The sequence below is a fragment of the Podarcis pityusensis genome (genome assembly GCF_964106645.2).
Source record: "Podarcis pityusensis genome assembly, chromosome: 3".
Taxonomy (NCBI): domain Eukaryota; kingdom Metazoa; phylum Chordata; class Lepidosauria; order Squamata; family Lacertidae; genus Podarcis; species Podarcis pityusensis.
In genome coordinates, this window is record NC_138026.1 from 100,378,629 (window position 1) to 100,394,549 (window position 15,921).

The following is a 15,921-nucleotide window of genomic DNA, read 5'->3' on the forward strand; positions in this document are numbered from 1 at the left end:
TGAGAACTGTTGTCTGAACGACACCTGCAGAGCAAAATGTTGGTTACCCTGGCAATGGTCTTTGAAAACATCTGCGCTTAGCCACGAACTCACTAGACGGCCTTGAGCAAGAACTCTCTTTAATCTCAGCCCTTCTACTCTTGACTTTTCAAACCGTAATATGGGACTGATGATGTTCACGCTGGCTTTGTTTAAATAATATTCCTCCGTTAATCATCCTCTCCTGTGCCTTGTATCAGTTCCCTCTCTTGTAGGAAGAAAGCGTAAAATGTTTCATGTGTTTCTAGCTACGGTTGTGAATTTTTTTTAGTGAAAGTATTATTATTATTTCTTTTTTGTGTGAACCGCTTTGAGGTTTTTATCTACAATCAAATGGCATATAAATCTTAAGAAAGAAATAAAATGGAAAGGAGATGTAGCCTTGTAGGTCTATGACTGACCGCCCTGTGATCCTTGGATAAAGGGTGGTATATAAACATAACAAACAAACAAACAAACAAACAGTGGTGGGGAACTTTTTTCTACAAAGGATAGTTGACTCATAAGGGAAGTCGTTTTGGTGCTGCAGCCACTGGCGGGTGAAGCTGGAACAAAGGGAGGGTGGAGGTTGCAAATTTTAGGGTTGCGTAGTGCACTTTCTGTCTTTCTCTGCCACAGTAATAGAGGTTTTCTGGGAAATTTTCTTATGCAAATTAGGCATATTTTTATAGTGTAATTTCCATCAGCAAATTTTCATTCTGCCTTGAAAATAGTTTCTTTGCAAGTTACTCTGATCTGCACCAGGATAAACTTCCAGTTTGTGTTAGAAAACTCCCTAGAGAGTGATCTAATTTGTCTTGAAACTGAACATTTTACAGGGAAAAATGAAGCATTGGGCAGGCTGGGGCGTGGGGTGGAATCGCTCGACACCACTGCTCTGCTACCATATCTTTGCATTAAATGAGGGCTGTGTGTGGGGCCTATGAGCTGCAGCTTCTTGTTTTCGGTATGAGAAGTCCCGAGAGCAAGGGGCACTCCTCAGAAGTTAGGACCAAAGCTCACAGGTAGAATGAATCTGTTTATTTCGCTCACTGACCAGAGTTCTCACAGGTAGAGCACTCGCTATGCATATAGAAAGTCTCCAGATCAAGCAGCTTGGTGGCATGAAAAAGTTCTGTCTGAAACTTTGGAGAGCTGCCGCCTGTCAGTTCTGGGATGGATGGACAAAATTGTCTGAGGCTGTTTTCTTAAGGTGTTGCATGTTCCACCAAATCACAGAGACAAAGTGAAAAAGGCAAAATGACTAACTAGACATGGAAGCAGATCTTCCTTTTCCTCAAGGGCTACTGCATTAGGTGATTGGGTGTATCAACAAGCTCTTTTCTCTAATTTATTTAGATCCTGCGTTCCTGTAAGTGCAATGCTGTGTACGCTTAACTCAGGAATAAGTTTTACTGGATATAATTGGATATGCTTCTGAATGAACATTTATAGAATCAGTAGTTTAGTGGGGCCAAGCCACATTCCCAACACCAGTGCTGCTATAGCTTACACAGATGGCATTTGGCAAGGCTACACAAATGCACCAGTGGAGCCAGCACTCTTCCTGGTCTACCTGTACAACTCCCTATCCAGGCCAATGCCATCCAGATAAGCTGCAGTGGCACTGCTCCATCACACAGCTTGGGGTGTGGGCTGTGAGCTGTCCCCACTGCCTACATCAGGCATAGGCAAACTCCGGCCCTCCAGATGTTTGGGACTACAATTCCCATCATCCCTAGCTAACAGGACCACTGGTCAGGGATGATGGGAATTGTAGTCCCAGACATCTGGAGGGCCGGAGTTTGCCTATGCCTGGCCTACATTCCTGCTGAAGTCTAGTTAAAGTCTTGCACAACCTGATTACAGTGGTACCTCGGGTTACATACGCTTCAGGTTACAGACTCCGCTAACCCAGAAATAGTACCTTGGGTTAAGAAATTTGCTTCAGGATGAGAACAGAAATTGTGCAGCGGCAGCAGGAGGCCCTATTAGCTAAAGTGGTGCTTCAGGTTAAGAACAGTTTCAGGCTAAGAACAGACCTCCAGAACAAATTAAGTTCTTAGCCCGAGGTACCACTGTATTGTTATTCAGATTACGAGTTGTCCAATCAGTGTGATGTTCCTCCTAGGGGGTCATGACCATTTCTTAAATTTTCAGACCTAAAAGTCTTCCCTGGTGCAGTGGTTTGGAAAAATGCAGGAAGTCGCTTGCAAGGGCCATGGCTAAGCCTACTTCCTTCAGACATCTTGCATGAGTCACGATGGATAAGGAAATTGTTTCGGTTCTCAACTCTCCCTTGCTGTCCTGCACACTCCTTTGTTGACACTGATAGTAAATGTCCAGGTTAAACATTGCATTTGCTTTCCACTCTTTGGGGTTCAATCTCTTGAGTATTGCTTTTTATTGTCTGTGTTGGTTCTACAGAAACAATGTTTATTTTCCCGCTGTCTAACTACTTAAGATTATTTAGAGACACATGGGGTGTGACCAGAAATTGAGAAATTGTTCTTCTTGTGTGAACTGTCATTTCCTAATTCTAGCAGAACACAATATGTTTGATTTTAGCTTCTTTCTCTCTTTTCAGTCTGGTATTCTAGAATTATACATTACGTGCAACGTGTATAATCTAGAAGTAAAACTTTGCATAGGATTGAAGCTTTAAATGTAGTAAGCATTGGCTCATGACTCTTTGGACATCTCGGTGCATCTAGTCATGCATGAATGCTTCTTGCATGAATTTTAGTATTTGGATTGTTTTTAATCAGCGCTGTTGGTGGTTTTCTGCAATGTTCCTAGTTCACCAGAGCACCAGATGTTGTGCACAGGAACGTTGGAAGCGGTCTTATGCTGAGTCAGACCATTTGGTCCATCAAGCTCAGTACTGTTTACACTGGCTGACAGTGGCTCTTCTGGGTTTCTGGCAGGGAGCCTTTCCAGCTCTAGCTGGAGATACTGGGGATTGAACCTGAGACCTTCTGCATGCAAAGCAGATGCTCTACCACTGAGCTATGGTTCTTCCCTGGCCATGCCTCATGCTGGGAAATTACGGGACAGGTGCCGCAGTGAGGTAAAGGCTGTGGTTGGGATCAACACAGTCCCTTGTTCTGGAGCTCTACAGAATTCTCTCAGTTCTGGAACATGAGGCTCTTAATCTCAGGGCTGTGGGTTTGAGCCCCACTTTGGGCAACAGATTCCTGCATTGCAGGGCGTTGGACTAGATGACCCTTGTGGTCCCTTCCAGCTCTATGATGCTGTGATTTTAGACACAAGTGGAGTCTCACTTGACTTGCGATGGGTGAATGCGGGTTGTGCAAGAAGCAGAAGAATATTGGTATATGGATGCATTGTGTTAATATTTCAGACAATAGGTAAAGGTAAAGGGACCCCTGACCATTAGGTCCAGTCGTGACCGACTCTTGGGTTGCTGCGCTCATCTCGCTTTATTGGCCGAGGGAGCCGGCGTACAGATTCTGGGTCATGTGGCTAGCATGACTAAGTTTCAGACAATAGTACTGACTAAAAGAAGCTGTGTTATGGAAGGATAGTATTGCAGAAATGTTAACTCTTTAAATGATGGCTTGTAATAAGCATTACACAGATTAACTGAGGATAAGGCTATCAGTGGTTCCTTATCCCTATGGTTATTTTCTATCTCCACTGTCAAGAGGCAACATATCTTTGAATGACAGCTGCTGGAAATCACAGGTGGGGAGAGGGTTGTTGCACTCGGGTCTTGATTACACTCTAGTTCGCGACACCCCCCCCCCAACAACAACAACAGCAAGCGTGAGAGAGATAGAGAGAGAACACGAGAATGAACCATGAGACTGTTGTTTTTGCTTCCGCACACTAGCATGGCTGCTATCCCTCTAGTAATAAGTTCATGCTGCCTTAACTTTAAGTTTTTGGGTTGCTAGCTTTCCAGGGTGGGCTGGTTAGGAAAAGGGTCCCATCTGGTGGAAAGTTTTATACATCATCTTAACTTTGTAGCTGTGATTCACAAATGGTTTTGCTAGCACCAGATCAATTCATTTCAATTGCACAAAAGAAATGATTCTAGTACTGTACTGGTGTTGTATTGTGAATCTCCCACTGTGTAAAATATAAGCCACTGTATAAATCTTTGCAGGGCTAAATCGTTAGTGAGGTTCTACTTGGTTCATCCTAGGAGAGGCAGAAGAGAATTTATTCATGAGCTATAAGCATCTAAAACATAATAAGCTCACATATTTTGTTAGCCTTGATTTAAGGCCCTGCGAACATAGAAATAAAGGCAATGTATGCTTGGATTTTAAGCATGAAGCTCTCGGGTTTATTTTTCAGATTTATTCTCATACTGTTTTCTGCAGAACTTTAAATATATTTTCGCTTTTTCATTACAGATTATGTTTATTTTGAAAACTCTTCAAGCAATCCATATCTAATCAGGCGAATAGAAGAACTTAATAAGGTACTTGAATATGCAATCTTTTGTGCCACTTGACAAAGAGTTGAAGCCCTCCACAGTAAAACGCAGAGGTGTAATTCTTTTATAAAATATGGAAGTTATTCCCCCCCCTCAGCTCTTGTGTGAAGTTTGTCAAGAAATGCTTTTTTTTTCAGAGCTGCATTTTAGAAAATGAAATATACTTCAATCTGTGCCGCAACTGAAAAAAAATAAGCCCATGCCACCTAATAGATCATTTGGCTTTGTTTAGATGAACTGTGATTTAGTACTTGTATTCTCCCCTCTTGGCTGCCGGAATCCTGTGGGGGGCAGGATGCAACCTGCTGGAGACAGTCTGGAGGTGTGTAGAGAGTATAGCATGCAATGGAAATCCATAGCTAGGTGATTATAGGGGGAGCCTGCAAAGGACAGATGTCAAGAGAACGAATGTCAGAGTGGAGCAGGACAAGGATTAGCTAAGCACACTCTGCAAGGTCACAGATATAGCAGGTGACTGCCCTGCACCTAGTAACTGCCTGAGCTGAGCCTTGCATATTGATTGGCTCATGCCCAGGAGTCTGAACCAAGCCACTTTTGCTTTGGTGAGGAGTGACTCTTTGATGGGGTTGCAGCCTGACTTGGAGCCCAGCAAACATTAGGAACCAAGGAAGCTTCCTAATAATAATAACAATAGTAGTAGTAATTTATATGCTGCCCATCTGACTGGGTTGCCCTGACCACTCTGGGTGGCTTCCACAAATCAAACACATTAAGCACAGTAAAAACATCAAACATTTAAAAACTTCCCTATTCAGGGCTACCTTCAGATGTCTTCTAAAAGTCAGATTATTGTTTTATTTCCTTGACCACTGACTCATACCAAGTCAGGCCATTGACATACACTGGAATGTGCACCTTACTGCAGATGCTGTTTATCCGTGCTGCATTGCTTTTGATGGCGTGCACATTCTGAAGTTTAGTATTGTCTCCTCTTACTGGTAGTGACCAGAGTGGATTTGATTTAAATAAAATCGATTTAAATCACAATTTAAATCACTAGTCAGTAAGACTTGATTTAAATTATTCTTTTTTTACAGAAAGACTCATTGTTGCTGGTATAATCTTAATATTTACAATCAGAGGAAGGTTTCATTTTTGGAATAATAATTTTTTGGAGTAGTTTTTACAGTTATATCAAAAATTACTGATTTGGTTATACTATTAGAAATACAGAGACAGATAATTATGAAATTATTGTGAAGTTTAATAAGTTAACTGTTTATATTTGGACAACTTTTCTGCTGTACTTTATTGGAAGGAGAAAAATAATCATTTCCTTAATAACAATTTAAACAATTTATTTAACTAAAGTGATAACATTATAGCATATGTATCCATGTTTGTTAACTGATGTGGTTAAACGTTGTTTTTTTTAAAAAAAAACTTATACTGAGTTTTAGCACACATGAAAAACTTAAAACAAATCCTTATTTCCTGATGAATACCTTTTGGACTATAGTGTAACTTAAATAGAAAACTGTCTTTAAAAAGATTTTTCCTCCAAAAGCACTTTATTTTAAAAAACTGATTTAAATAAATAAAAAAATCTGCGTTGTTTTTTTTAAAATCATTGATTTTTATCCACCCTTGTAGCAACTCTACAGGGTTTCAGGCAGGGGTCTCTTCTAACCCAAGGGTGGAAAAAGTGCTGCACTGTTGACTCCCCAACTAGAGCAGCCAGCTTGGAAGAGCAGTAGCGTGGCATCTCCTTCCCACACTGGCTGTTCCCACTCCCCAGTCAGAGAATGCAGCAATTTGGGAGGCAGGGAAACGTTCAGCTCTTCAGATGTTGTGGGATTACAACTCCCCTTATTCCTAGCCATAATGGCCAGTCGTCAGGGATGATGGGAGTTGTAGTCTTAACAGCATCTACAGCAGCGGTTCTCTGTGGGTCCCCAGATGTTGTTGGACTACAACTCCCATCATCCCTGAGCTCTGGCCTTGCTAGCTAGGGGTGATGAGAGTTGTAGTTCAACAACATCTGGGGACCCACAGGTTGAGAAAGGCTGATCTAGAGGGTGCCAGGATCCCTATCCCAGGATTAAGGGAATGGTTTGCCTGATAATCTGCCACATGCTCAACCACAAAAAAAGATGGAGATAAACTTTGGCTGGGGATGGGGCGGGACGGACGGACTAATGAGGTGGAGGTTTACTAAACAATTAGTGCTTTCCCTTAGCCAGGTTTTGCTGGCCATGTGTTCCACAATTGTGATACATTGATTTGTTAATGGGTTGTGTTGTTTTTGCAGACTGCCAATGGCAACGTCGAAGCAAAAGTGGTGTGCTTTTACAGGCGCCGTGACATCTCGAATAGCCTCATCATGCTTGCAGACAAGCATGCAAGTAAGTAGATTGTTTCCTTTAGAAACAAACTGCATGGATTCTGCAGTTTTCTGTGTGCGTGTACTGGAATGTACATCTTCATGCAGATGCAGTTTATCCACAATCCGTTGCATTTTAAGTGCCCTGCATTCCCGCACAGCTTCACTCACACCCCTAGGGTGGAATTCAGCTTTCACCCTTTGCTTTGTTGCTTCTGGAAAGAAGGCTGCTGATAGCGATTTCTGCCAATACTCCTCTACTCTGCAGCCCTCAGCAAAATCTGCTCTGAAGTGTTGGGGGACCCTGTAGAATGGATTTCTTAGGATGAAATGCTGGTTGTTGAGAGCTGTTCAGGGTCAGAGAAAAATCCCCCTTTTGTTAGTGAACTGCTATGCTGAATCGATAGCCCTTTCATTTGAAAAGTATTATTTCCTCCTTTTTATCAGTGACATAGTTGACGGCTGAATATCTGTGTGGCTTTGCTCAGCAATATTGTATGTTTCTTTTGTATTTGCACTATTTTAGTGTTGTTAGCTGTCCTGAGCCTGGCTTCGGCTGGGGAGGGCGGGATATAAATAAAATTTATTATTATTATTATTATTGTATTTATCTACACAGTGACATAATTCACGATTTGGTAAGTCCTCACCGTGTCTACGCCTGGAAGGTTAATACCTTTAGCCGTAGTTTCTTGTTGCCTGTGTGAACTCTGTTTTTGTATATGCCATTGAAGCGATAGTTTCTGCTCAGTTCTAATTGGTAACGATAGGAGCAAGAGATTTAGCTGAGGCAGAACTGAAAGTTTAGAACTTGACACTCTGCCAATTTTTTTTTTTAAAATTAATTATATCCTGATATTCTGCCAAAGAGGGATAGCTTTAATGTAGTTTGCGGTTTCTTTATATTTCACAACAAGGCTTCATTATTTCATGCATAAATAATGTGCTAAGTTTTTGGAAATTATCATGGCAAAATGCCATATTGATTTCCGCCCTTTCCTTATTCTTCCTTTTCCATTGCTTTGTAACCCCCACCCAAGCATATCAAGCTATTTCCCAGTTTTTATATTATTTAGTTACTATATATTATATTTATATTTAATATAAATTTAATACTTAATTTATATTTATTTATATTATTTATTAAATTTCTATACCACCCTTCATCCAAGGCTAACAGGGCGTTTACAATATTAAAAACACAGAAATACATACCATAGTAACAAACACAAATAATATCCCCCCCCAGGTTAAAAGGCCATAGATTATTTAATGAGATGATGGGTAAAAAGACAGTTAACACAGTGTATTCATTGTAGAGTAGAGACCAACAGACTTCCGTCTTGTAGGATCCATTTAGTTTTTTATTACAACCTTTAGATCTTCCAACTTGACCCTGGTGCAAAAGGCATACGTTTAGAATTCTGAGCCAAGGAGTCAAGCAAAAGAATTGAATGGAGTTCACTGGTCTTGCACATAAATATCCTTTCTTGGTTCACCCCAGATTGCTTCATTTTGGCAGTATAATTTAGAGCAAGAGCTTAGTTATTTTGTTGCTATTACTAAACAACTGAGAGTCAGAAATAATATCAGATCTACCCAGAGATCTCCCAGCAGATATTTTGCCCATCCCTTGTGTAGAGGCCTAGCACAGATTGTTCTTTCTGTGGTTATAGATTATTTCGATGCTGCCTTTCGGCCAAAAAGGCTTCAAACGTGGCTCACAAAGGTTTTTGTATAAAGTGCAATTTAATACAACAAAATCCAAGCTTTAAACAACAACTAAAAGCCCAATTTTGACCAAACTGCAGGAGGCAGTGGAGGACAGAAGTGCCTGGCGTGCTCTGGTCCATGGGGTCACGAAGAGTCGGACACGACTAAACAACAACAACAAAAGCCCAATGGATACATGTACTGGCCCCAAACCAAAGGAATCAAGGGGTGGGATTGTTAGAATTCCTGCTCCATGGCTGCAGTCATGGGATTGTTGTCTATCACATGATGGTGTATGTTTTGACTCCACAAAGTTGCGCAAACCTCAGGATCCGGCCGGACCTCCGGAACGGATCCTGTTCGCAGCTGGAGGTACACTGTGTAATCTTTGTACACAACAGCTGAGCTGTACAAATCAGCAAGTGTACACTCTTCCACACAAACACTTGTACATGTGTAGAAATAGGGATATTGTGTTCAGTGTAACATGTGAATAAGCCTATTGTTAAAGCAGAGTGGATGTCAGCCTGCTCAGTGCTTTGGATTTGACTGGTATGGAATGGAATGTCATAAGTTCCTTGTGATTCAGCCCCTGAGCTGCTTAAAAGTGTTGGACATTTCGTTAAGCTCTGAATAACAAGGAATTAACAGCACAGAGTGCCTGAACACAAGACGAGACCAAAAGTCCATTGAGTTCAGCATCCTCTTTTTGACTTTGGCCATGGCCTTGCAGATACCTCTAGGAAGCTGAAGAGCAGAGCATAAATGCAATAGCTGTTTGTCATAGTTATGTCCTATCATCTGTTATTCAGAGATAGAGTGGAGTGAAGCCTGCCTAGCAGTTTAATGTGAGCTTCTCTGAACTTCTTGAAACAAATAAGCAGAAGATTGAACAAACAAACCTTCTGTAGTGTTTCTTTAACGGTGGTCATCTAATAATTCTGCTTTATTTGGTTTTATTTTGAGGAAGACATGCTGTGCCTCTCCCACCCTGGGGGCGAGGACATAAAGGAATACTAATAATGAGTTCCTTTCCGTGACATAATAGCCATTTCTCCCTTTTGTGAATGACAGTGTATAATTAGTAGTTGACTCCTGTTCATGAGCGTCTCATTAACCAGATTAGTGTCAACGCTTTAAGTACAGAGCAAAAGTTTTATATTGTCATAAGCACACAATAGGCTTATTTTAGTGAATGGCTTGTTAATATATTAATGAGATTTGGGAAAGCAAAGCTCTTGTAAAGGGGATTTTATTCTGCAGACCTCCACTCTGTGTAAATACATGTGTTTACCAGCTTTGTGTCATTTTGTACCTAGAATTTTGCATGCACCAGTAGACGTGCTTTGTATTTATGGATCATATCTTCATTCAGAGTTATAAGGCATGGGAGAACTCTTAGTAAGGTAAAGGGACCACTGACCATTAGGTCCAGTCGTGACTGACTCTGGGGTTGCGGTGCTCATCTCGCTTTATTGGCCGAGGGAGCCGGCATACAGCTTCCGGGTCATGTGGCCAGCATGACTAAGCCACTTTTGGCGAACCAGAGCACCGCACGGAAACCCCGTTTACCTTCCCACCGGAGTGGTACCTATTTATCTACTTGCACTTTGACGTGCTTCCTACAAAATGCATGCAGGAAAGTCGGGATATTACAGGCAAGTCATTGCCTTTCAGCTGAATTCATCTTGTGGGGTTGGAGATCCTGTGCTCCTCCAGAGGTTCTGTCAGTCCCAGCTAGAATCCCTGATGGTCAGGGGTGATGAGAAGTGTAATCTATCAGTGTCTCATGCATGTTGCCCTCAGCTCCTTGGAGGAGGGGAATGACACTTATAAGGTAGATAAAGAGATTGAAAGCTTTTCTAAACCAACTTGGGAATCCTTTAATATTTTGTTGGCATTCTGTGTGTCTTAGGACACAGTGGAGGAGTGCACCTTTGGGGGTGAAGTCAAACTGTTAGAGAGGTATGGTGCCTGTTGTAGCTGTAGAGACTGATACAGGAGAGACCTGTTTTGTTGCAGCTGAGGCAGACAAAGGCGTCCAGTTGTGCTGCTGCAGATGGACCATTGTGTGTCTTCTCTGTTCTTCCTAGCAGCCATTCTTCCTACGAAGAATGGATCTTCCTATGGATACATGACCTGACCCTGTCTCCAGGCACTCAGGTGGTCCGCAAGGGATTCCCACATGGCAAGGTTAATGTTGCCAGCCTTCGTGTCTTATTTGCATGTCTCATTCTTTGTAGCAAAGAGTTGGTCTGCCGATGGGCCTGGTGCCTGAAGCCCGCTCCCCATAGAGCACGTCCTTGGAGATTTCCATTTCCATGACATTGAGCCAACTTTCTGGAGGAGGAAAGAGGACAATCTTAAAAATAAACTCATGCTTTCACCAGTAAGGCTTTTAGGGGAGTGACCAATAAAAATAGTAATAACAATGATTGAAATAAGGTTGGTGGAAGAAGATTGGAAGAAATTTAAAGACTATTTACAGAAATACTGCAAAATTAATGAATGTTAGAATGATGTAAGAATGAAGTTAAGTGGTTTTAGCAGCAATGTTATAAAGGTGTATGTAAAAATGGATTGTTAACAGGTGAAAATCCAAAGTTATAATATATTAAGTTAAAGGATTAAGACAAAAACAAAGAGGGAAAGGAATTGCTGAATTAACCAATAGAACTGGAATACAAAAAAAGGGGTGTGTGAGGAGGTCAGGGAAGCAAGGAAATGAAATATAAGGCATGGAAAGATTGATGTGTTTTTTTAAGTGTTTTTTTATCTTTTTTCTGTATTTTGTATTTTTTTTCTTTTTTTTTCTTTATTTTTTTCTTCTCTTTTTATTTATGTAATCTTTTCTTTGAAACTTTAATAAATATCATTAAAACAACAACAACAATGATTGAAATAAGGAAGCAATGTAAGGGGAGGGGGACAGTGAAAAGCAAGCTTATACAAGCAGCTGAAGCAGGAAACACACCAAGGGCATAAAACAGGGGCAGGGAACAGAATGCAGCTGGTACAGGATCCTGAGCTCCCCTACCCTAAGCCGACTTGTCTGGCAGATGAGTGGGACCAGTGGTAACCAGGTCTCAAGATGTAAACCACCCCTTGTGCCCAACCAGTCATATCTTGCTCACAAGAGAGGCACATAGTTGAGTGTGTCACTTCAAGCACTTTGTATCATCAGGCCACGTCAGCTGAAATTGATCCCACTAATAGTGTTGGAAACCTCATTAGAAACTATCCCATCAATATGGTGCTGAAGGAGAGTTATTTCATCCTCAAAGAGTTGTGCAAACATGTCACAATGGGCCTCTAAGGGGTGTAGCAAAGTGTTCTCCAGGCACAACAGCCTTCTTATGTGAAAATCAAGAGACCATAAAGCTGCATCCCACCAAATATCTTCAGTCCCTGGTGGAACTGAATAGAGGAAATGGGGTTCAGGGAAACACGTGTGGCATGGCTGCATCTAGGATACAGTTTCCTGCAGCATAGAGTGTTGCATAGGACCAGGTACAATATGTAGTTGGCTGGCTATAGGCTTCTCTCCCTCTGATAGATACCACTGGTTCCCATCAATGATAACTGTAGCTGGGAGGAGGAGAACTATTGATCTGGAGAAGGTCTAGGAATGATGGGCACCTGCTTGGTGGCCTCCTTGGCTTTGGTGGATTAGATACATAGAGTTAATTGTTGCGTTGTTTTATGGTGAATAGGAGGGGACAGAAGTTGGTATGTGGGGAGTCGCTGTAGAGCTAATTAACAGTGGATGAGAGCTGAAAGCTGGGAGGCGGGAGCAGGTTCAAGCATGCCACAGTAATGAAGTTCTGGTTTATAGGCTGCAGATAATGCCCAGTCTGTGGCTGACCTTACCTAGGCAATTTAGATATAATGCTCACAGGAAGCTAATGAGGTCATGAAGAAGTAAGGGAAGGTGGCAGCATTTTAAGAACACACAGGCCTTTTGTGCTTGCTGAATGGTTGAAGTTTTCAGCCTAATGGAATTCAGCTGCTTTTGAAGCTGAAAATTAGAAATTTGCCTCTGTTTAACTGGGAGGAATGGCTTAGATTGGCCAGCTGAACTAGGTGAGGATAGCCGATGGATTTCCCCTGCATGTGAAGACAGACTCTGATGGATTACACAGACAAGACCAATAGTGGGTCCAACAGTCAAGAAAGTGGTTTCTGCATGTGCTGTAGAGGGGCAGATGGGGTTCGTCAACCTGGGAAGATAGCCTATTAAGGAGAAGGAAAACTTTGATCCTAAACCTTCACTGCTTTGTGGGATATCTTTGGGAGAAGAAAAGGCTAAGGTGTAAACCCTACACAAGTCCAGAGTGGAGTCCCAAAAACGGTTCAATGGCACTTATACGCCACCTCCTGGCAACTCCTGCAGCTAAGCTGGTGCCAGACATATTATTCTGCTTTCCTTCGGACGACATCAGTGAGGCCGAGATGGAGTCTTGTCTTCTGTGCGGCTGAGGACCTCCATACACGCTGCCCAGGCTTGTGCTCTGGGAAGGTCACTTCAGTGCTGCTAACGCAGTGGCTTGACTCCACCCCCAGAGGTGCACTCCATTCTCTCTTGAGACAGACGGATGCCAACAATAACACTGAAATGTTTTAAAAGATTTTTACAATAAAAGACTCCCCATCCACTCCCAAGTGTGTCACAGTTGTTCATACATGCAGTTTTAAGGGTGTTATCGAACTAACATGGCCCATGAGTGCAAGGATTTACACTTGTGCCATGGAATGTCCACCCTCTCCTCTGCCCATACATATCTCTTTAAAAAAGGGGGAGACACAAAATATGATTGTGCAAAGGAAAAATGCTAAGAGGGGATAATTTGCCTTCTATCCAGTCTGCATAAGCTTCTAAGAAATTCTACCGAATAATTTTGAAATCTACTGATTTCATTAGCACTTATGTACTTCCATCTAAGTCTCAAGACAAAGACAAGCATATGCTTCCAAGTATGAAGACTCTATAAACTGTGGTGGAAATGGTTGTAATACATATTCACAGAAAACTGGGACGGGAAGGGAAGATTCTTTGAATGCAAAGGGTTGTCGTTTTAATACCTGGCATCTCCAGGTAGGCCTGGCAAGGGGGGGGGGAACCCTGTCTGAAACCTCAGGGTATTATTTTTGATTTGTTGATTTAAGCTACTTAGCAGACCTAAGCAATTTTAAGCTTGACTTAACTCCCAAGGTGTTCAGTAATTCAGGTTGATCCAGCTCAGTATTTTTCTTTGGTTTCTCATAAAAGCAAATGCAGCCTGCTATCAATCCACCCCAGAGAATGTCTGAACAGAGTAGGCTATATATTTTCCCCCTGCATTTACACATTTGTTTGGCAGTTAGGAAAAAAAGTAGTACGTTTATGATAACATTCTAGCCGCATTCAAAGGCTTGTTAACCTTTTTCAGCATAAAAGAAAGCATACGCACAGCAGTTCCTTTTTCCTTTATCTTTACTGGCTGACTCTTCACCTGGAACTTTCCTCCCTTTATAGATTTCGTATTGGCTGTTGTGTTGGTATTGGAGAGCGAGGGCTGAGTCAGATGTTCTTGCCATGCAGAAGTATCTGGTCCAGACAGGTTGGCGATCCAGACTGCTCTCCCAGACAACGTCCAGGCAGAGTCTGTGCAACAAAACGTTTTGTGGCACTTGGAGGAACTGTCCTGAATTTCATGAGTGTGTGTGTGTGTGTGTGTGTGTAGTAAATAGATTAGAGCATGGGTAGGCAAACTAAGGCCCAGGGGCCGGATCCGGCCCAATCGCCTTCTAAATCTGGCCCGCAGACGGTCCAGGAATCAGCATGTTTTACATGAGTAGAACGTGTCCTTTTATTTAAAATGCATCTCTGGGTTATTTGTGGGGCATAGGAATTCGTTCATTCCCCCCCCCCCAAAAAAATAGTCCGGCCCCCCACAAGGTCTGAGGGACCGGCCCCCTGCTGAAAAAGTTTGCTGACGCCTGGATTAGAGGGAAATTACTGTATTTTTTGCTCTATAAGACTCACTTTTTCCCTCCTAAAAAGTAAGGGGAAATGTGTGTGCGTCTTATGGAGTGAATGCAGGCTGCACAGCTGTCCCAGAAGCCAGAACAGCAAGAGGGATTGCTGCTTTCACTGCGCAGCAATCCCTCTTGCTGTTCTGGCTTCTGAGATTCAGAATATTTTTTTTCTTGTTTTCCTCCTCCAAAATCTAGGTGCGTCTTGTGGTCTGGTGCGTCTTATAGAGCGAAAAATACGGTAAATGCGGAAAGTTCAGAGGTGATAAAATTGCATAGTTGACAGTGGTAATTCACAGAACAGCTGTTTGATAATACAGGCATCCTGGCATTGGTATAGCAATTCATACATGTAGCATGATTAAACCCCCACCCACCCAAAAATCTTTGTCTCAATTGTCTACGATTAATAGCATTAAACCTCTTAATGAATTGTAATATATTGGTGTGGCATTGCTTTCCTTTTGAAGTTAAACAGAGGAGCTTCGAAAGGAAAGCCACTTTAAGGGCAATTATAAAATATCCTGAGTGCTGAAATCTAAAGTGCATTTGAAGCACATGGCACCCCACAAAGCATCATGGGAACTGTAGTTTGCAAAGGGTGCTGGGAATAGCAACCCTGTGAGGGGTAAGCTATAGTCCCCAGGATTCTTTGAGGGGGGAGCTGTGTATTTTAAAAGTGCTTAAAATATATGTGTGGATTGGACCAATTTTATCATACAAGTGGTGCCTAAAACAAAATGTTTGCAATGTATCCTTATCTCCTAGCAGCAGGGTTCCTGCCAGTCAGAAATGTTGTCATCTAGGATACTATAAGCTATAGATGCTCAACCAGGTGTTCTGCTCCCCACTCCCACCCCCCATCCCCATTTTCTTTTTCCAACTGATATTCAATATTTCATTGCTACTGAGCATTTCTCACTCTTCATTGGGCTGTTTGGGGGGAAGGGGGTGGGATTGTTACCGCTTTAGATGTTTTAAAATATATTTTTTTGCTACTTCTGCCAATCTCAAGAGTTTCCCCAACCATAGCGGTTCCTCTTCTTCAGTGACCTTCTTTCAGCACCATTTCTGTTGTCACCCGTCACCTGAGTTTTGCATTAGAGGGGGCTGCTTTCTTGGTTTTTTTATTATTAGTTTTACTTTGTATTTTATTGTTTATACCACCCTGATTATATTTATGTTGATGGCAGAAGCATTTTAAAACTGCAGGAGCTGTGCCGTTCCTTGGCATCTCAGTATTCCTCCCTTCTCACTCCCATTCTATGGCTGCTGCTGTTGTGCAACCTACCTTCTCTTTTGCTCTCCTGCCGCACCCTGACTTCATGCAAATCCGGTATTGTGATGAGGCACGGCACATCCT

General features: G+C 42.1%; 1 protein-coding gene across 5 annotated transcripts in view; it reads left to right on the forward strand.

Moving 5' to 3' along the window:
• The window catches only part of MTA3 (metastasis associated 1 family member 3), a 118,262-nt gene that overhangs the window by 5,429 nt on the left and 96,912 nt on the right, over nt 1-15,921 (forward strand). For all 5 annotated transcript variants that reach the window (XM_081000525.1, XM_081000526.1, XM_081000529.1 and 2 more), the window contains exons 2-3: nt 4,404-4,471; nt 6,759-6,852. In XM_081000525.1, the coding sequence (XP_080856651.1) occupies nt 4,404-4,471; nt 6,759-6,852 (162 nt within the window). The remainder of the gene's footprint in view (nt 1-4,403; nt 4,472-6,758; nt 6,853-15,921) is intronic.